Raw genomic sequence first — 20,744 nt, 5'->3', positions numbered from 1 at the left:
TGGAGTCATTCACCGGGACTTTCGAAGCCATGCATGCTGACCTTGAGAAAGTATTATTTTACGATCAACCATTTTCTTTTTTCATTGATAAACAGATATTTTTATACAACGCTAAGTATATTGTCCCTACAAGACTAGAAGCTTATGAAAGACTAGAGAGTTTGGCTATACTAAGCCTAAATTCATTAGATTGAGACTTTCTAGACAAAGGTAATCTATTAGCATTTAAATTCAAGATTGTCTTGGATATTCATAAATCTATGAAAGCAGGAAAGATTTCCAAGAGGATTAGGCTATCACGGTTTATACCTCTCCCTATATTTGTGGCATGTTTTTGAGAAGTAAACATGAAGAGAACAATTGAAATATGCCTATCTACACATATATCTGAGTCACTTGGATAATGCAGCTGGAGCAGAATGGAAAGGGAATGCAGTCATCTATAGGGGTGATCTTATAAAATGTAATGTTTGCATTGAATCTATGGTGATGGCATACAACATCTCTTCTCAAACCTTGTACATTAGCTTAGAGTATAGACAATGGAGTAGAGGGACTTGGATGCCATTGGATTCAGAGGAAAAATTATTGTAGCATGACCTAATAGTCAACTTGAGTGATGATGACAATAGAATCGTCCCTATAAATACGAAATGGACATTGAGGGATGTATGTACATCCTTGGAATTTCTATTAGATGCCATAACATCAGACTACAAATTTAAGGTAGATGGTATTATGGTGGAAAGAAGGTCCAAAAATACATTTAGTTGCATGAAATGTTTTCCCCTTATAATCTTAAAGTTTTCTTAATACAATATAATTTTGCACCCATCTATCTCGCCTTGTCGATTCATTTTGTAAAATAGTTATTCAACATTATTAAGACAAGATGACCAATGTAAAATGAGAAACAATATATATATTACAATGGTAGTATCTATACAAATTGGTTGGTTACAATGTATGAGAACAAAAAACTATCCACTTTGGAGGGTCAATATATATATTACAATGGTAGTATCTATACAAATTGGTTGGTTGGTTACAATGTATGAGAACAAAAAACTATCCACTTTGGAGGGTCAGTGTCCATAGAAGCCTTGGCCTCTTCACCTTCCTTGGTCAGCTTGGACTATGATTTCTTGGATGTTTTCTTTGACTTGGCATCTTTTTCCTTACATTGTTTTTGTTTTCAATAAGCCTTTCCCTTCTCCACGTCTCTCATTTTCTTCTTCCTGAATTTCAATGGAGACATCATAGGTCCTTTTCTTTTCGATGGCTTCTTTGCCATCATAGGTGGGTTTGATGGTGGTGGTGGTGGTTGTGAATCTGGATCTATGGGAAGATTCACACGATTGTTGAGCATTAATCTGATTGCCTTTGATCTCACCCACCAAATGTATGTGTCTATATAACACGAAGTTGTGAACTACAAACAATCAGGACCAAAACCTTAGTATAAATTAGGATATAAAAATTTAAAGAAAATATTTGATTTTTTTACAACTCTTTTTGATGTGTGTCAATCAAAAATACTCACATTTACTCTTTTTTATATGCGTACTGGAAATTTTGATTGCATATATCTACATGTGTTTTTGCGACCACTCTCCATCCACATGAGCTTCCATCAATTTGTAATGGAACCTATAGCAATGATAGTCCTTGTTTAGACTTTTAACTAAAGCTTTCTGACAAACTTAAAAGTTATCATTTATGTTATTATAACTTACAAGAAAAATGAAAAACTGATATGGAGTTTTATTTTCGAGAGGAGTGGAGGATGGCATGTTCGTGCTTGTTATGCATTTAGATGCCCTACAAAATAACAAACCACATAAATTATTCACAATCTAAAACACATTGAATCTTAAACACAATCTCTATTAAAATTAAAAACTTACAATTTGACTTCTCCATGTATACCAAGCGTGGAATTCCAGAAAAATGTCTTTTTTTTCTTGATATCAATTATAATTACACTCCAATGGCTCCTACAAAATAGAGAAAAGAAAAAACAATTGATAGAGATGTATAAAAAGACATAAAACAAAGTAAAACATATTTAAAATAAAATAGTTACTTTTCATTATAAGGTACAATTACATATTCCACCTTTTCAATGTCACATCTCCTCAACCATTCTTCTAGCCTTGAAAAATTTGTGCTTGTTTCTCTTACATTACATAAATAGAGACTATGCGGTCTAGCAAAAAGATAGCAAAATAGGTCTTTGGGGGTAGGGTAGACAAAAGAATCCCACAAAAAACAAAAAAGAGGATAAATTAAGTAGTTATCTTGAAAAGAAACCTACTCTTGAGACTAGGTGGCTGGGTCCCTGCTTTAGGCAGCGGTAGAGGAGTGTTTGGTGAAGGCTCTCCACTCAGCGTGATGGCATAGGACCATATCCCTGGTCGACTCTTGCTGTTTGGATTGAGCTTGTGCCATAGTTGTAACATGTGACTGGTGGGAGAGAACAAGCAGTGGTGTATGAGGCATAACCTAGAATGGAAAGACCGCTTGATAAACGATATCGCGCGTGCTACCATTTTTTCATATCTATGCCATCTTTGCCATCGCGTTGGAGCAGAGCTACTGGCTAGCATGTGTCATATATGTGCTAAAGCAGCTAGATGTGCTACTTTTATCCCCGCTCTCCTGCAAACGTGGCTAGAGCCTTACACATATCATCGGTTGTCCTTCCCTGACCTTGTCCTTCCTCCTCCTCTCTCGCTCTGCTATTCAACCCTATAAGTCAGCTGATCATGGTAATCCTGACGCTTATAACACCGTCGTTTTTTTGCATTCGTGTCCCTCCAACTCCTCTTGCAATAATAATATTATCATCATTGTTCGGTTGCACTTCTTGTCCTTAATCAGACATGTTTCCACCGCTCCAACTCTGATTCCTCTTCTCCTCCTACTGCTCCCCCTCCCTTGTAGCCTCTTACTGGCCATCACCCTTTAGCCTATGCCAATCCTTGTCTTTTCAAGCCAAACACTTAAAATTTTATTTAAAAAACTGAGCCTCGTGTATCACATATTTCAAGAAATGCCAAAACAAGTATTTCTGCATATGAAAAAAAAAGAATCTTCAGATGGCATAGCCAAAATATGAACAAAATCCCAACATTTTTTTCTAGATTCTTATAGTGGCAAAACTAGAATCACCAAATTTTTTCTTAAATAGATAAACATTTTATCCTTTTTTTTGCCTTGGAAGCGATTTATTTACAAATTATCTAAATTAAACACATGAAACTTCAAAATTTGTTCACAATAAGTACACCTCTATGGTTGTTACATGTGGAGAGATTTCAGATACGATCACTACTCCTAGTTTTCATAACATTCCTAGCAGCGTTTGTGTAGACCAAGTTATTGTGATTGAGCAGTCAAGCATAGTGCATGAGAGTAGTGATGAGTTCGTAGAGGTCACACATCATAGGAGTATGCATATCGATCATATTTTTAGCATATCCTATGACATTTACCTTGAGAGATTTACATTTGATCTAGGTATTTTCTTAGGTTCAATGTTATTGGAGATTGATTTATCATGGGATTTAGGTCATATAAGGACATCGCTGATAGAGTTTGTTTATAACTTTGGGGATGACCTTAGTGGCCTTGGAGATTCCATTGATAGTGAGTTGGTTGATACCACTTATCTCTCTTATGTAGACACTTTATCAGTACTTAGTGATGATGATGAACCAACTTTTATTTTAGAGGGACACACACATATAGATTGTCTTGCACATGGAGATATTATGCATGGGTCGGATCATACTCATACATACATTGGTATGGTGGATCATGACTTTGACTTTTCATGTGCTACATGCGATGGTGGCATGAGTTCACATTTGACTCTACATGAGGCCGACCTTGAGATATGTTCTTTTGGCTTCTACAAATGTCGACACGAGCCTATGTTCTTTGGAGCCAAGAAATTTTCCTTTGGATGCATTCTTTGTCATTTGAGGAGCATAGTTTTTGGATATATGGCTCGATATTCAGATGCATCTATGACATATTCCAGTCTTGGTCTACACGATGATTCTTTTGTGCTAGGACCATTTGACATTCTAGCTAGGATTTTTGAGCTTCTTCGGTGGATACCTTTCATGCCAGATTCACACTGTGGTCATGAAGATGGGTTTACGAGTTTTCCTTTTGATCCAGGAGCTACCAGTACTTCGGCTTCGGAGTTTAGCTTTCCTTTTGACAGGCTAGGAGCTATTACCATTTCAGCTTTGACGTGGAGGAGCTTCCTCTCCTTGCACACTAAAAATTAGCCCAAACCTTTCTGGCCTAACATAGCCACACTCTCCACGATCCAGCCAGTCGAATCAGAAGCGCAAACCGCTGGTGGAATGAGGAGAAATCGTGTTTTTATCAAACGCCATTTTTCTATAGCAAATCAATGATTTCCACTTCATCAAATCAAATGGGTCTAATTCCTCTTAGCCCCAGGTGTTTTCAAGCATGCTCTAAAAGTTGGTGAAGTCAAAATTTGATTTGATCAAGTCTACAATGAGATCCATGCTCTTCATCAAATATGCAGGTGATTTGGTAAAATAGAGACTAAGCATTCAATGTTTGGTCAAATCTTGTTGTTCTTGGCTTAATCCTCTACTAGAATAATTGCTATTGATGGCCTTGAAAGCATTTGAGCTCATTTGAAGTCTAAGGCCCCAGATCTGGGCTCTCCGCATACTCTATTTTTTGCACACAAAATAGAGGATTAATTTGCTAATCAGTGATTAATCAGTGCTAATCACTATATTTTGGTGCAATTGAGGGTTCAAATTAACCATTAGGTATTTGATATAGATCCCTATAACTTCAGATTGTAATTCTGAGTTGGTTTGATACTCCAACAATTCCGTACAAATTGGTTACCCTTGATTTAATGTAATTTTTGTTAAAATTATTCTGATAAATTTATGGTAATCATCATTTTGTATTTAACCCTTGGTTAATGCCTACAAATTGCACTCAAATTCAAGATTATTCACAGCCAGAGTTGCATTTGGGAATGTGCATAAGAATGAATGCTATATGCATTATGTATTGGGCACATTACATCAGTGTAAAAATGGGATCAGACACTACCCTTGTCCAGAATAAGGCAAGAGGTAAGACCTCCCGCCTAGATTTGGGTTTCCATTGCATAATGACACAAGATAAACATCAAAAGCCCAAAAGAACTGTCAACAAAACATTTGAACATGTTGCTCACATGGAGCAAGAAGAACTGACAGACAAGCTCATGGCCCCAGCCATGAAAGAAGAAGAACATCTCTTTCCAAGAGGAAGATCCACACTTTCAGTACGGTGGATGAGGGACCAAGGAAGCAGCCTATGAGTGAAGCGCTAGGTGACCTACAAAGGATCCTAGGGGTGCTGACCATACGGTGCTCGGGCTCTGGATCACCGAAGATACCCACATGTGCATCAGGAAAGATATTTGGATCAAGGAGTAAGAGTTGTTTTTAGAATTCGGGCATGGATCTGGTTGATTGACCTTGCTGGTCCTCAACGGATGAGTCCATGGCTCTTTTATATGGATCTGTTGGTTGATCTTGCTGATCTTCAATGGAGATTCCATTTGGATTTTTATAAGTGAATATATTGTCGGGTACTATGAGCTAGGAACTATTGAAAAGCATTAGGGGAAGGTTGAGGTCTATGGGGGCCCTTTAAGCTGCCATGAGATTAAGGAGATGATTAGTGTGAAGGCCAATAGGAAAAATACATGTGTACAAAAACGTTGGGTTGATTAAGACCCTAAATCTTGTGGTCAAAGGTGGAATCTTGCCTTTTTCAGATCTGCCAGCAAAGAAAATCTTCAATATCTTTTTTTTAAATATTTTTTTAAAGGAAAAGTTTCAAAAAGTTACCCCCCCTCACTTCCCTCTTCCCTCCAAAAGTAGGGGCGTGTTTCTCTCTCCTCCCTTTTAGACTAACCCACTTTCCCCATCTACCACTCACTACACCCTCACTTGCAGCCCTATCTTCATCCCCAACTTGAGGAAAGCTCTTTGCTACCACCTACTCAGAGAAAGCTCTGTTATCAGCCTCTTTCTCTCTCTAGAGGAAGCTCTGTTATCAGACTCTATCTCTAGGTCTCTCTCTCTCTGTGTGCAAGCAGGCACCTAATGCAATCTCTCATTAGCTTTCTTTTGAGGAAAGCTCTTTGCTACCAGCTACTCAGAGGAAGCTCTGTTATCAGCCCTTCTCTCTCTCTCTAGAGGAAGCTCTGTTATCAGACTCTCTCTCTCTCTCTCTCTCTCTCTCTCTCTCTCTGCATGCAGGCACCTAATGCAATCTCTCATTTGCTTTCTTTTGAAGGTTTAGCTTTCTGTGTGTGTGTGCATGTGTGTGTGTGTGTGTGTGTATTGTGTGTGTGTGTATGGATTTGCAGCAAACTTCTTTGAAGCTTTAGCTAGCTCTCTCTCTCTCTGTCTCTGAGCAGGTATTTGCTTTTTTGCCATATTCTTAACATTCACTTTCTTTTCATTTGGGCCATCTATGGCTCTTCAGTGTGTACGCAGGCCATCATCCACTATCGAGTCCATGGCTATTTCCACAGTACAGGATGATGAAGGTTATTGGATTCCTACCGTTTTTAAGCGGTTCATGTGGATAACAATGCAGCCCAGTTTGAGGGGTGCACACAAGGTTCCTCGAAGGCACATGGCTTCCACAAGCCATCACTGGAAAGGAAGGATCTTAGAATTCAAAGTTTGCAACAAGGATGGAAAGCGGCTTGCAAAGGTGCAACATGTTTACACCTCAAGCCAAATACATCTTGAAGATGAGAACTCACCACGGTTCCCAACTAACTGTAAGTTTCAGTCCTTGTTTAATGTTTCTTTGCTTTGGAGAAATGCTTGCATGAAGACTATGTGAATATCAAGAACTCCAATGTATTCTATTGTATGCAGATGTTTTCCCTTCAACATGTGTGGAATGGCAGCCTCTAGAATGTTTTACAGGGACCTTCGAAGCATGTCATGTTGATCTAGGTAGGCTTATGTATGCTGGGGAAACAAGTTCCGAACTTGCAAATAGAGGAGTATTTTTCATTGCTGCAACATATGTTGTGCCACAGAGGGGAAGGTTTGGAGCACTTGAGCCAATTTCTCCTCCTGCACTAAATAGCCCGGAATGGCCCATTCCAGACCCCACTACAATGGAGAGCTTTCAGCGCAGGATTTTCCATGACATTCAGTCAAGCCTAAAGGCTGCATATGGATCCCACAGGATAAGTGTATCTCTTTTCATGCCTTTACATGTGTTTATTGCTATTTTCAAAGCAGGCAAGTTCCATCGCACCCCAACAATGTGGATAAGCAAAGATGGGGCCTTTGAAGCTCTAGATACATTTCTAAAAGGCGACTGGACTACCAAGGTGGCAGAACATAAGGGCGATGTAATAAAGTGCTCAGCGGTAATGTCAATGGTAAGATGCAGGTATCAGATAGGCAAGCAAAATCTAACTATGGTGTACCCTATTAGAAGGTGGAAATGCTCGCATGGTGAATGGGAGGCTTTGGACTCTGATCTCTATGCTAGGGAGGAGGTAGAACTTCATATTGAAGTTCACCCAGGAGAGGAGCATACAGTGGTAGTTAATGATGATTGGAATTTTGCTCAGTTGAGAGATCGTATTGTCATGTCCTTTAATGTAAGGAACCAATTCAAGTTTGTTGTTTCTAATCGACCCATGCGTCAAAGGTCAGAGAAACATACACTCTGTGTGTCATTGGAGCCCCCTAGGGTCCTTAGCTTGAAAGACTGTTAAGTTGCAGACTTAGGTAACATTTTGAGTGATTTTGGGCGATAATTTGTAGCGGTGTACTTCTGAATACAAAATTATTGATTGCACCATAGTCCCAATGTCCTCTGTATTTCACTGCAACTTGGATTTTAATTTTGTTAAATTTAAAATTTTTAAGTATGTTCTATAAATTTATTAAACTTTATAGTGGAATGCTTTATAAGAATAGGTTTTGCTCTATAAAGCTCATTTCATTCTTAAGATCTTGCAGTTTCTATTTCCCTTCAATATCCCGCCATGGCTTCAAGCTCTAACTCGCTACGCGCAAAACTTGAGAAAATTGGGCTCTCAGCAGGTGCAGGTGAGAACATCGCCATTTTTGAGGGGGTGATCGATATGCAAAAAACTATAGACCTTCATGCAGAGGCTTTTCAAGAGCAGGTCCAGTACATGAATGATGTAGTGGCACAATATGTCGTGCAATTGCCTGAATCCACCACTAAATGGGTTCCAGTGGACTTAATCAGGCATCTGTACCATGGTGACAAGTCGTTCCGATTCAGGCTCAACCGATTTTTGAAAGGGCTTACATCTAGCAATTATAGGGTCGAAGATGATGACACCGTTTATGAATTGCAGGTTGGTAATGTAGGCACCACCTTCCTTTCATGGGATATGACGTTAGCACTGTTTTTGCAAGAAGCCAGGGATACAGAAAAAAAGAAGGGAAAGGCAGTGAAAAAGGAAGTAGCTCTTGTGAAGGAATCCAAAGGCGAGGTGGAAGAGGTTTTCTCAGAAGAAGCTGAAGCGTCCATGGCCTTGGTGCTTCTCCAACAAGGGTCAACTGAGGATGAAGAGCCTCATCGTGACCTCGAAGGGGATGAAATTGTGGAAGATATCCCTGAGTTGGATGTAACCACTTTGAATCCCATCATCATGGATAACAAGGAATTTCTTTTCCTTGATGACATTTGTAAATCCTTGGGGTTAAGGGAGGATGAGGCCTTAAGCATATTAGCAATTGGGTCTGGTTTCTGCAAAGAAGACACACTTGAGCAACAGCCTGCAGGTGTACAGATTGATTTTGATGACCATGATCTTACCAAAGCGCTAGCATTCCAAGGTTATGATACAGAACGTACAATTGAGGCAACTGTTTCCAATGCTCTTGTTGCTATAGAAAATGTAGCAGCAGAGTATGAAAGTGTCCCTCAAGAAGCATTTCAACCACATAAGCGCTTGCATGTAGATACATCAGTTGAGCAGCGTGGAAGCAGTATAGACATATGCAACCCACGCATTAGCCAATGTGATGATGACATTGAGGTGGGTTTAAATCAAAGTTGTGCCTTCATATTTATAAGTGAGTTATTACTAACACCTGATTTTTTTCTCTTGTAGAAAGCTTATATTTTTGACAAGTTTGCTGCACGTGGAGGTGGAGTTCGTGTGCAATCCGATGGACGAGACACCTCCCTGATTCATTACCTTCCTAGTCTCTCTCCATCATTTATTCGAGTAATCCATTTAGAGTACTCTGAGGAGGCACAAGCAGAGCTCATCAAGTGTAAAGCTCTAAGTGGGGTTCTCACCGAAGATGGGCTAGCAAATAATGCAAACAAATGTATACTTATTAGCAGGGAGGTAGCCATGTACACATTTGCAGGCAACTACACCGGCCACGTGCTAAGCCACTGTGCCACTTCAATCTCCAAAGGTGTAACCAATCCTATTATTATAGCTAATAGCCTAGGTGAGAAAACCACACAGAGTGACGAAGCTAAAGAAGCTCTCAGAAATCTTCTCAGGAACTTGTAATTTTCTTTCTACGAAATCAATACAAAATGTATACTTTTTTAATTGTAATGTTTCTAAGAAGTCTGAACCATTTCTCTTGTTTATTTGATGTGTCAGCACTGTGCCCTCTAAACTTTTGGCAGGCATGTGAATGTGTAAGAAATTTCATTGATAATGATCAAATATTTGTTCTTTGAATGTCACTTAACATCCAGCCGAAATCTGGCAGTACAAAATCTGAACAATTTTTAAAAAATCAAAATTTTTTATGTTTTTTGATATTTGTAAGCATATTTTTCATCAAAAAAGTGCACATACTCTTGGATAGAGTCAAAAAATTAAAAAAAAATGGCTGTGCGCTACGGCGCGAATTTCAGCCTTTCAAAATGCAGGGCAGGCTTAAATTCGCGCCGTAGCGCACAGCCCTTTTTTTGATCATTTTTTCACAAAAAAATGCATTGTGTGCACTTTATTTTGATGATTACTCTGCCTAGAACCATAAAAAAAAAGAAAACTGTTGCTTTTATAAAAAATGTTCTATCTAATGCCAGACTTCACCAGGTGATTTTGAGCACCAAATAACTTTTTTTTTGTCCCTGAGCTTTTCTAAGGCCTTATTGAGCTTTAAGCCTTTTTTTCGGACCGAAAATAAATTCAATATAATTTTGTTTCTGCACTATGTAAGGATCCTCTGTTCAGTGCCAACAACAATGCCACGTATAACAAGATAATGTTTCACAATCACCTTATCAGTAATATAAATTTTGTTCCTGTTTAACTAAGGCTCTTAATACATGATCAACAGTTTCTCTCATTCAAACAACAGTATAAGAAATGAAATGTCTGCTTTTATAACAGTTGAAACAAATGAATACGTTGGTTAACGAGTCATTGACAATATCTTATAGATTCAAAAAAATGTATTACAATGTCGAGATTACAAAAGGCACAAAGGCCGCCGCCTAAAAGATTAATCCTATCCTATAAAGCCTTCCTTATGGAGCGCTTTATCCTGACGTAAACGTAGTGCAAGTGCCATGTCAACAGGCTTTAGGGTCACCCTTTTGGCGTGAGCATGGCACAGCACCGAATCTTGAAACAGAGAGACCAAAATTGTTTCTGACGCCTCTTGGAGGGCCTCCAGTGCCGTACTCTGTACCGGAGTGACCCTGTCACTGTACTTGTCGATGACTTCTTTTACAACTCTTGCAAAGGGGGCCTTCGCCATGATGGGGTCTGTGCTCTTTTGGTACTTTCTGATTTCTCGCAGAGCCACGGTCCCTGGTTTCCATCTTCTCTTCTTGTTGGCTACGGGGGGTGGTGGTGGATGCGACCTCTCTTCCCATGGTTGTCTATCATTTCTAAATTTTTTTCGCCTTTCTTGCTCGGCTGGATCTAGATTTAGTCTTCTCTTACTTGCTTCTGCCTTCTTCTTTTCTTGTTCTTGTTTTAATCTGCGTGCTTCTTGAATTCTTTGTTCCCGTCTTTCCCTCTCCCTTTGCACCTCCTGCTCCAGTCTTTCCCTCTCCCTTTGCTCCTCCTGCTCCAGTCTTTCCCTCTCCCTTTGCTCCTCTACTTGTCGTCGATCCTCATCTTCCATCTCCACCTCTTGCTGCCTGTTTGCACGTTCCTTCTTTCTCTTGACACGAATCTTTATTCTTTGTTTTTTAGGTGGAGACGGGGGCTGACGCCTCTCAAGTTCCTCATGTAGTGTTTGTGCTAAGAGCCTATCCTGCTCTTCACGATGGCTTATTTCCTCTGCTTCATAGAAGTCAGCAGCCTGTTGAAACTGCTCTTGCTCAATACACAGAAGTGCTTCCTGGTCTTCCTCAAATGCGACCCTTAGCTCCTCTTGTAGCTGCTGAGGGAATAGGGCTTGCTGTTGCTCTCTTCTTCTATGCTCCTCCTCATCAATCTGGCGTTGTTGCTCTTCCAGCACACGCTCCTGCTGCTCAGCCTCTGAGAGAGGTCGGGGGAATGGTGTACGCGTGGCTCTAAATGAGCCGGTGTCTCCAGGCTGCTTGGAGACATCCTCAATATTGTCCAGTCCTGAGAACACATCCGGCTGTACATCTTCCTGTCTGGTCTCTACCTCTCTGTCCATGCTTGTATGCTTCTTTTTGATACGTTTTTGCACTTGTTGAAATGCCTGTGCCGCGGCTACTGCGTGTATTAAGTTGTGTGCACCAGACGGTACGTTTGGGTTCTCAGTTTTGCGCGCAGTGTGCTTAGTTCTAGCCATCCATTGACTTACACGACTGAATGAACGTGAAAATGTAATTTTAAAACTCACTTTCACAGGTTTATATAGTTTTTGAAAAATAACTTATTAATAAAAAAAATCTCGACATTAATAAAAAAAGCTCTAACTTAAAAAAGGTTACAATTTTCTAATATGGAACCCATTTTCGACCCATACGCCTCCGCGCAGCGAACCACTCACGCATCCCATGCACGGCACTTGATGCTCGCCATGCAATTGCTCGTTGCAGATTGACATTTTTTACAACCCTTCGTAGTAATGACACCTGCCCTTTTGGTTTCTGTCGGCGTCGACCTCCCAAACTGCGATAAAACCAATTAAACATCTCATGCAAGGCATTACTTTTTTCCTTACCACCTCCACCATGTCGCGTGTTCTTAAAGTATGCTGCCTTAGCTTGATAATGAGAGCGCTCCATTCCTTGGGTGCTCCAAATTGCCATTGGACCATATTCGTCGAGAAAAAACTGTGCGTGGGCAAATATAATGTGCCGCAACAAAGATCATATCAGAATTTTACTATTTGGCGATTAATATCAGTAAATAGATAGAAAGGTAAATACCATATAGTGGGTGATATGTGTTTCTCCCCATGCATCAACCATTTCCTGAGTAAATGTATGTATTGCAGTCTTCAAGTTTGCAATCTCCTCGGCAACAAGTGGAGCCTTTTCTAGCAATTGAATCATTTTGTCAAGTGACTCCCACAGCCTTGCCCGCTTGAGACCAAGCTCTGCATTATTCCCACGATAAGTGGTGCATTCACAAATGGCCTTCCATAATTCATATTTTGTGTGACTATTGTACCCCTCGTAATTTGAGAGAAGGTGTCTTGCTTTGGACCCACCCATGCATATTTTGTTTGGATTATCCTGACTCGGTCCTGACTTTTTAGTATCCTTAGTCAGCTTTACAGCACCACCATGAAGCCCCACACTTGAAAGGACATCTTCCAGCTTACTGATGCATTCGTTGCGAAGATGTTCAGGCTCCATATTCCATGCATAATTGATATGTAACTTCAGTAATTTGTCCATTATGCGTAACCTAGCATGAAGCGTGCAAATATGAACACGGGAAAGTGGAATCTCTAATATAGGGCTCCATGAGATATCTTCTTGATCACGATTAGGCGGACAATTGGTATTACAATTCATGATGCCATTAACCCATTGCATAGGTTTCTTTGGATCTTTGTTTTGCGTTGCACTCATTGAAGTTGGTTGTACATTTTTCTTGCCCTTTGCATGAGATTTGGTAGTCTTGGTGGCTGCAACCTTGCCTGAAGCTTTGCCGCGATCAATATACTCTGATTTTGAATGGCAGCAATAAATACATGGAAAAAAAGTATTTGCTCCTAGCTTGCATCCCAGCATACACTTCAATGTCTTTAAATCACCTGCCATGTGCCACTCAACTGTAAATGTTCCTGCATCTTCCACATGCAAAGTTTCTCCTTTTGATTGCAATGATATGACATTTGGGATATCTGTTCGGGTAAGGTACCATCGCAATGTATCATTTGTCTCCTGTGGAAGCTGAAATGCTGCCAACCACCATATATTCTTTTCTGATTGCACTCCATAGTAATCTTTTCCCTGAGATTGACTTCCCTTGTTGGAATTTGAGGCTTGTGCACTACAGTCAAGAAGATTATCATCCTGTTCCAGATTTCCTTTCATAGCCCTGTTCATAAGTGTTAGGCTGACTCTTTCTAATTTTCGTCCTTTTACAATTTGACACTCATCAAGCTTTAACACAAACACAGCCTGACTCTGGCACTCCTCAATGCTTAGACCATAATAAGAAATCATAGCTCTTTGAAGGGTCCTTAAATCAATAAAGACATTGTTGTACTTGTTGTATTCAAATACCTTTGTAGTACATACAGGCAGAGCATCCTCCACATGACGGTAGCCAACTAACATGGTCGCAATTTCTGAGTTTGCACTTTTTCTTGCCATGGTTACACTGTATGGAGTTGGTAGCATGGGTCGAAGAAAACCTTTAGCACGATGACCTAGTGTAAACACCCTGTAGATGGCTTCATATCCCTTCCTACTGACACCAGCACTATCACATGCATCCATAATCTGTATGGGGCTTACCATATTTTGCAGCTCTCCAGAAATTCTGTTTCGGATTTGCTTAGATATTTTGCATGTGGGATCTTCTAGCAGCTTATATATGTCTGATAACTTAACAACATGTTTCAATATGCCTGCTCTACATTCCTCAGCACCACCTTCATATCCCATCATATCCCCAGCAATATCTCTACATGGAACATAAATACAAAATAACATCAATATGTTTCACAAAACAGAAAGGCCTGCAAAACAATGGCAAGAATAGAAGTTACCTTGTTGCTCGTACACGTCGTTTTCTTGCTCCACTTAGGATTGCCAAGGTTTCTAGGGACTGACGCTTTCTTTTCCGTTGTCGAAAGCCTACTGGAAGCTTCTTCAGGCTTGCAAGATGTCGTTGCTTGTTTCGTGCATCCTGTTTGGCTGCATTCACCTTGTCCCGTTCATTATCAAAGGCCTGCTTAAGCAAAAAGTTGTTCTGCTGGAGCTCCTGATTCTGAGTTTTCAAGTTGTTCACCACTTCTTCAAGCCTATCAATGTCCTTCTTGTGTTGCTTCTGCAACTCAAGCCATAAGCCTCGAAAATGCAGTCTTGAATGCGATTCCTGAGCTGCAACAAAAGAAAGCCTCCTACAGTAGCCAAATAGACCATTAGCTCCATCACCTACATAACTAAGAAATGTAGTGATATTAACAAAATGAGGTGGAGCATTGGTGAGCGGGTCAATAGGGTATATGAATCCATTCGTCCAGAGGTCAATACATTTTCGCCCTTGTGATCGAAGAGTACCCAATGGCACATCGGTCACACCACTTGATTTTGTGCTGCGGATTGTAGCATACTCAGCAGCCAAATCTACATGTAACCTGAACTTTGGGGCTCTGTTAGATATATCTTCAAGTGGCATTTTCTTTAGGGTTAGGCAATGCTGAAAAGACCTTCTAGTAGAACACAATGCAAGAGTGAGGATAGGGTATTCTGAGGAGAGTGCAATGAAGTTTTGCTGTAAAAAATATTAGAAGGTCATAGATCTTCTGATTAGGTAATAGGAGAAAGGACAAGGAAGATGGCAAGAGGCATAGAAAATGGTAGATTGAGGTTTTGCAGCATAATGCAGTAGAGAGAGAGAGAGAGAGATGTAGATTGCAGACAGAAGTAGGGGATATGTATGGTAAACAATGCAAGAATGGAAAATGGTAAGCTTTGAAGCTATGGAGGTTGACAGAGGGATTTTCTGCACTTCAATGGGGGAAAGACATGAGAGAGAGAGAGAGAGAGAGAGAGAGAGAGAGAGAGAGAGAGCAGAAAATGATAAAAAGATGAGGCATGGAGGATGAGAGAGTGTGAGATATCTGCATTTGGAAGTTCAGAGGTTATGGAAGCTTACTAATCAGAGATGCAGAGCCATGGCACACCCAAATGTGAGAAAGGGGAAGAGAGAGAGTGGTAGAGAAACGAGGGCGTCTTAGAGAGAGAATGTAGAGAGAGAAAGTGGGGGGGGAGCTAAACGTGGAGGGAAGAGAGGAGGGAAGGCTTTCCAGCCATTTTGAATTTGGGGAAACCAAAAAGTTACCCCCATTTTAGCTCAAGCAAATATATATTTGAAAAAATAGAAATTCAAATAATGAATGCATAAAGATCCCCTTGTCAGGCCTAGTCAAAGTATGCTTAGAGTCCTTAAGCAAAAGTACTTAAAAACATAATATGGCAGCTTAAAGGGCCCCCATAGACCTCAACCTTCCCCTAATGGCCCCTGATGAGTGGATAGGTGGGGAGCATTCTGGTTGCCAATGATGACATAGGTACACCGATGAATATATTGTCGGGTACTATGAGCTAGGAACTATTGAAAAGGCCCCTGATGAGTGGATAGGTGGGGAGCATTCTGGTTGCCAATGATGACATAGGTACACCGATGAAGGAAAAATTAGAAATTAGGATTGAACCGGATATTTTGGAAGATTATGAACAGTGATACTATAGTTTCATTAAAAGATTGTTTTAAAGACAGCTGAATCTGTGAGAAAGGCAATTTCATATTGGGTATGTAAGTGGTGTGACTAGTTTTAAGTTTGCCTGAATATCCGGCTAGGGGGCCTGGGATCTCTTTTCCCTAGTACCGGGGACAAAACCTAACCAAATTCTTAAATGGATCCCATCACCACAGTGGTTGGGCGGTTGGTTAACCCACGGGACTGGATGGGGCTAGGCTGGACTGATGGATCCCTAAAAAGAGACTCAATTCTGTTATGGTATGATAGATGAAGTAAATCCCAGATAAAAATTGTTCTATGGAAAAGAATCAACGGTTATGTCTCTCAATGAGGAAAAAAGTGTTGGTCTCTATGATCCAAGTGCAAGTCTTTTCCTTGATCTGATTATGGGACTTACAGGTTCGGTCAGATGAGTTCAGTTAGTTAAGGCTCTTGACTATATTAGAGTAAAAATATCCTGGAGGAATCGCCCGTGCTTTTCGGGCAAGGGAAGTTTTTCCGGGTTTAGTTTTGGAAGAACCGAGGGATTAGTCTCTTGTCCAGATATACGTGGGCGAGGCCCCGAGTGAGGGACCTTGCCCCGCGCAAGAAGTGTTACTTCCGCTGCTAGCACCCCAGAATTCATTGCATGGTGGGGACAGGGATCTTTCAATCTTCCTTGGATTTCGGATTTCTTTAGCAGATTCTTCACTCTATGTGAAGACTCTATGTGAAGAAAATAGATCATGGGATCGTCTTACTTATCGTCTATGTCGATGACTTGACTGTCATAGGAGATTATGCTACAGATGTTATGCATGTCAAGAAGGCATTGAGTGGGTAGTTTGATATGAAAGACCTGCGTGAATTGAGATATTTTCTTGGGATTGAAGTGATCAAAGACCATGCAGGGACATGGTTAGTGCAATGCCAATATGCATTGGATATGTTGGTAAAATATGGGATGACATGGTGTAAGACAATGAGTACACCTTTTGAGTAGAATGTGAAGCTGCGGGCTGATTTTGGTGGAGTTGGATGATCCATCTATGTATAGAAATATGGTTTGGCAGTCTTATTTACATGACTATCACACGAACAGATCTCAGTTATGCTGTGGGGCTAGTAAGCCAAATTATGCAGAGCCCCAGAAAACCTCATTTGAATGCAGTGAGACGCATTATGTGCTATGTAAAGACCACTGCACATTATGGTCTTCTTTATGAGCACGATAAAGGCTTGGATGTACACGGCTACACAGACACAGATTGGGCAGGTAGCTGTATGACAGGAGGTCTACTAGTGGTTATGCCTTTACATTTGGAAGTGCAGTTGGAGCAGTAAGAAGCAACCTACGTTTGCTTTATCTAGTACAGAGGCTGAATACAGGGGTGCAGCCATTGCTACATGTGAAGGAGTATGGGTAAAGAGTCTCTTGGCTGATTTGGGTGAGCCTATTGACGGCAAGGTTGTCATTCATTGTGACAACATAAGCAGCATACAGTTGGCCAAGAATCCAGTTTTTCATGTGCGGACCAAACATATAGAGGTCCACTATCATTTTGTTAGAGAGAAAGTGTTGGATGGTACAGTGGATTTGCAGTATGTGAAGACTGAAGAGCAGGTGGCTGACATCTTTACAAAGCCACTTAGAAGGGAGAAGTTTGAGTACTTCCATACTATGTTGGGAGTACATGGGATGAGCTTGAGGGGGAGTGTTGAGAGCTTTGATAGCCCAAGATCATCTACATCTTCATCTATGTCAGTACATCATGAGCTTGAGAGGGGCTCTTGAGATTCAAGCTCGATGTCAGCTTGTGCCAGTTGCACTATGTGTTGGCACATTAGATAGAAACATGTGTGAGACATAAATGACCGCGTCCAGCTGGTCATAGTGTGTGGACATTTGCTAGGGTTAGTTGTGTGTGGACACAACACAATTAGTGTGTTGTAGATTATGGATTATGGCTTTATGCATTGTGTGAGAAGGGAATGGCACATTAGATAGAAACATGTGTGAGACATAAATGACCGCATCCAGCTGGTCATAGTGTGTGGACATTAGCTAGGGTTAGTTGTGTGTGGACACAACACAATTAGTGTGTTGTAGATTATGGATTATGGCTTTATGCATTGTGTGAGAAGGGACATGGCTTCCCTCTATGTTTAGGGTTTGCTTAATACATTAGGGTTTTCTCCTGTGTGTGTGTCTCCTCTCCCTCTACCTGTTTTCTATCAATTTGTTCATGGTAGTGTGACACAAAGTTGGGGTTTTGACTTCTTAGAATCAAAACACACTTGTATGAAACCTCACAGCCTCCTCACCTCCCTTTCTCTCCCTAGGTTAAGATAAAGATAAACACATCAAAGGTGAGATCATAATTCATGGAAAGAAAGATGAAAGGCTCAGGACAAGCAAGAACTTCTACCAGTCTTGCAGCTCCAAACAAGAGGGCAATTCTTTGTTGGAAGAAAATCTTCCGACTCACGATTATGTGAACGGAAACATATAGGGAATGTTGGTAAGGTTCATCTGTTTGAATTGGACGATTATGTGAACGGAAACATATAGGGAATGTTGGTAAGGTTCATCTGTTTGAATTGGACGATTTGGACAGAACATCTTAAAGTAAAAGAATATAGTAATCACTTACAAGAGGATAAGATACATGGGATTTACCTTTTGATAAGAGATTAAGAGGAATTAATCATTATTAAGAAGAAATAATGACCAAAAGTATATAAAAATAGAGATACATAGAGAATTGAAGTTTTAAATACATATAGACTATACAGAAAAGGATTACATAGGTACGTAGAGCTTGAAGAGAGCTTCATGCTTATATAAAAACTTTTGAAAACGGACAACCGAGTGAAAAGTTATGAGCATTTTACTACAAGACTATAAAACTGCCAAAATTCACCTAAAAGTTGGCAACTTTGGGAGAAATTATGATCATCAATAAAGTAAAGGATTAAGAAATTAGTTACATGGGTAGAAAGAGCATATAAAGATCTTCCTAGCCATATGATCAATTTTAGAAACCAATACCCGAGTGATGAATTACCGGTTGAAATTTGGGTATTAGACCACAAAAACTGCACTTCTCTCTCTTTGCATGAAACCTCAATTTTCACATAGCCTCTTGCCTTTCATCTCCTTCATGATTCAAGCTAGAGGGTAAGGGTTAACATTGCTCAGTGGAAAATCATAAAGATTTACCTATGGTCCCCAAAGTCTTTCCACATGCTCATTACCGCTAAAACCATTGGTACCTCCAAAGGAGGGCGGCAATAATAAGGCAAGGGCTACCTTGAGAAGTCATAGGCCCACCAAGATAATAACTCCTTATCCCACTTATCACATAAATCATCAAAGAGGTCTAAAATTGGGTTAAGCATGAGGAGCTAATGCTAAATGATACATTCACATGTAAAGAGAGTGTTTGAATAAGGGTTTGAAGATAAGAGAATGGTAATGACACAAAATGCTCAATTGAGGAGGCTTCATTCATTGATTTGAAAGGGAGAGGAGGGCTCCTTTTATAGGTGGAGAATCACCCTCTCTTTCATTGTTACAGATTATAACATAAAAATCTTCAACCCTTCAATGACATAAGGGTAGATGTAAACCATTATATTTGAAGATAGAATGATGTTATCAGGGTAGTCGCCAAGCCGCCGCATCACCACGCCGTTATTCCATTATGGGCATCGCAATCTTCTTGGACAAGCTTCCACCTTATTACCATTGAGAAACCATCAAAATATATACAAAATTGAAAATGCAAGATATCAATTTTTCATGTCACATCTTAATCCTCCATGCTTGTCTTGGGGGTCTGTTGGCCATGGTGCTCGAGGGTAAAATATCTTTAGCCTCATTGGCACGTCCACCTCTCCTGGCCACTTGCATCCTCTAGAAGATAGGTGTTATTTTTGAACTTTTCCTTTATTCTGAAGGGGCCTTTCCAGCGTCGAAGAAGCTTCTTATCTAGCCATTTCTCCACACGGCCATCATACCTCATGACTAAGCTTCCTTGCTTGAGTTATGGCTTCTTCTTCTTCTTCGTGAGAGTGTCATGCCTTGCCTTGCGCCGTTGTTATGGAGCCTCCAAATTTTGAGGTGCCTGAAGGCGCCTCTCATCCAAGGTCTCGAGTTGTACTCTAGGCATTGGGCATGTGTTTCTTCTTCATTATTCAAGCGTGCAAAAGATGTGTGAAGGCTTGTGATTTCCAATTCTATTGGCAAAATAGCCTCTATTCCATAAACTAACTGAAAAGGTGTGAAACCAAGAGAGAGTTTGTGAGTTGTCCTATAGGCCCATAGGATAATAGGGAGTTGACATAGCATGCTTTATTTTTAATTTCTGCACCAAAGCTTCAATCAAGTCATTCCTGAAAGACCTCCCCCCATCTGTAAGGATTTCTAATGGACACCCAAATCGGGCACATATGTATTCCCTGAGAAAGGATGCCATAGCCACTACTTTATTATATTGACAATGGCCTTTGTTTCTGCTGCCCACCTTGTTGCATAATCTGTGGCCACCAATATGTAATACTTCCCATGTGAGAAACGAGGAAGTGGATCCACAAAATCTAATCCCCACCTTTCAAATGGACCATATGCTGGGATAGGGTTTAAGGGTTCAGGAACCAATTGCTTATGCCCATATGCCTGGCATACTTCACAGCTTCTGCACCACTCATAGACATCTTTGCTGAGTCCAGGCCAATAATAACCTGTGTTAAGAATCCTCCGAGTTGTGCTGGCTGAGGCAAAGTGACCTGAACATTGATGACATAATTCCATAATCCTTTTAGATT

General features: G+C 40.4%; 2 protein-coding genes across 2 annotated transcripts in view; one reads left to right on the top strand and one right to left on the bottom strand.

Moving 5' to 3' along the window:
• Positions 1 to 6,421: 6,421 nt before the first annotated feature.
• On the top strand, positions 6,422 to 10,008 carry LOC147634136 (uncharacterized). Its single transcript, XM_086805628.1, has 3 exons — positions 6,422 to 6,859; positions 6,960 to 7,465; positions 9,985 to 10,008. The coding sequence occupies exons 1-3, from the start codon at positions 6,544 to 6,546 to the stop codon at positions 10,006 to 10,008; spliced, it is 846 nt and encodes a 281-aa protein (XP_086661754.1). The 5' UTR covers positions 6,422 to 6,543.
• A 260-nt stretch (positions 10,009 to 10,268) lies between these two features.
• The window catches only part of LOC147634135 (uncharacterized), a 50,617-nt gene continuing 40,141 nt past the window's right edge, over positions 10,269 to 20,744 (bottom strand). Inside the window, exons 3-5 of the mRNA XM_086805627.1 lie at positions 14,217 to 14,604; positions 13,888 to 14,131; positions 10,269 to 10,283 (exon numbers count right to left, since the gene is read on the bottom strand). Of these exons, the coding sequence (XP_086661753.1) occupies positions 10,269 to 10,283; positions 13,888 to 14,131; positions 14,217 to 14,604 (647 nt within the window). The remainder of the gene's footprint in view (positions 10,284 to 13,887; positions 14,132 to 14,216; positions 14,605 to 20,744) is intronic.

Source organism: Cibotium barometz, chromosome 11, assembly GCF_041138505.1.
Source record: "Cibotium barometz isolate CiBa-2024 chromosome 11, ASM4113850v1, whole genome shotgun sequence".
NCBI lineage: Eukaryota > Viridiplantae > Streptophyta > Polypodiopsida > Cyatheales > Cibotiaceae > Cibotium > Cibotium barometz.
The sequence above is the reverse complement of the archived record's forward strand: the minus strand, read 5'-3'. Positions and strand labels throughout refer to the sequence as shown.

Coding starts and splice junctions, on each gene's coding strand:
- LOC147634136 (XM_086805628.1), top strand. CDS start 6,544: ATGGCTCTTCAGTGTGTACGCAGGCCATCATCCACTATCGAGTCCATG. Junction 6,860..6,959: donor ACCACGGTTCCCAACTAACT/GTAAGTTTCAGT, acceptor TATTGTATGCAG/ATGTTTTCCCTTCAACATGT. Junction 7,466..9,984: donor ATGTAATAAAGTGCTCAGCG/GTAATGTCAATG, acceptor TTCAAAATGCAG/GGCAGGCTTAAATTCGCGCC.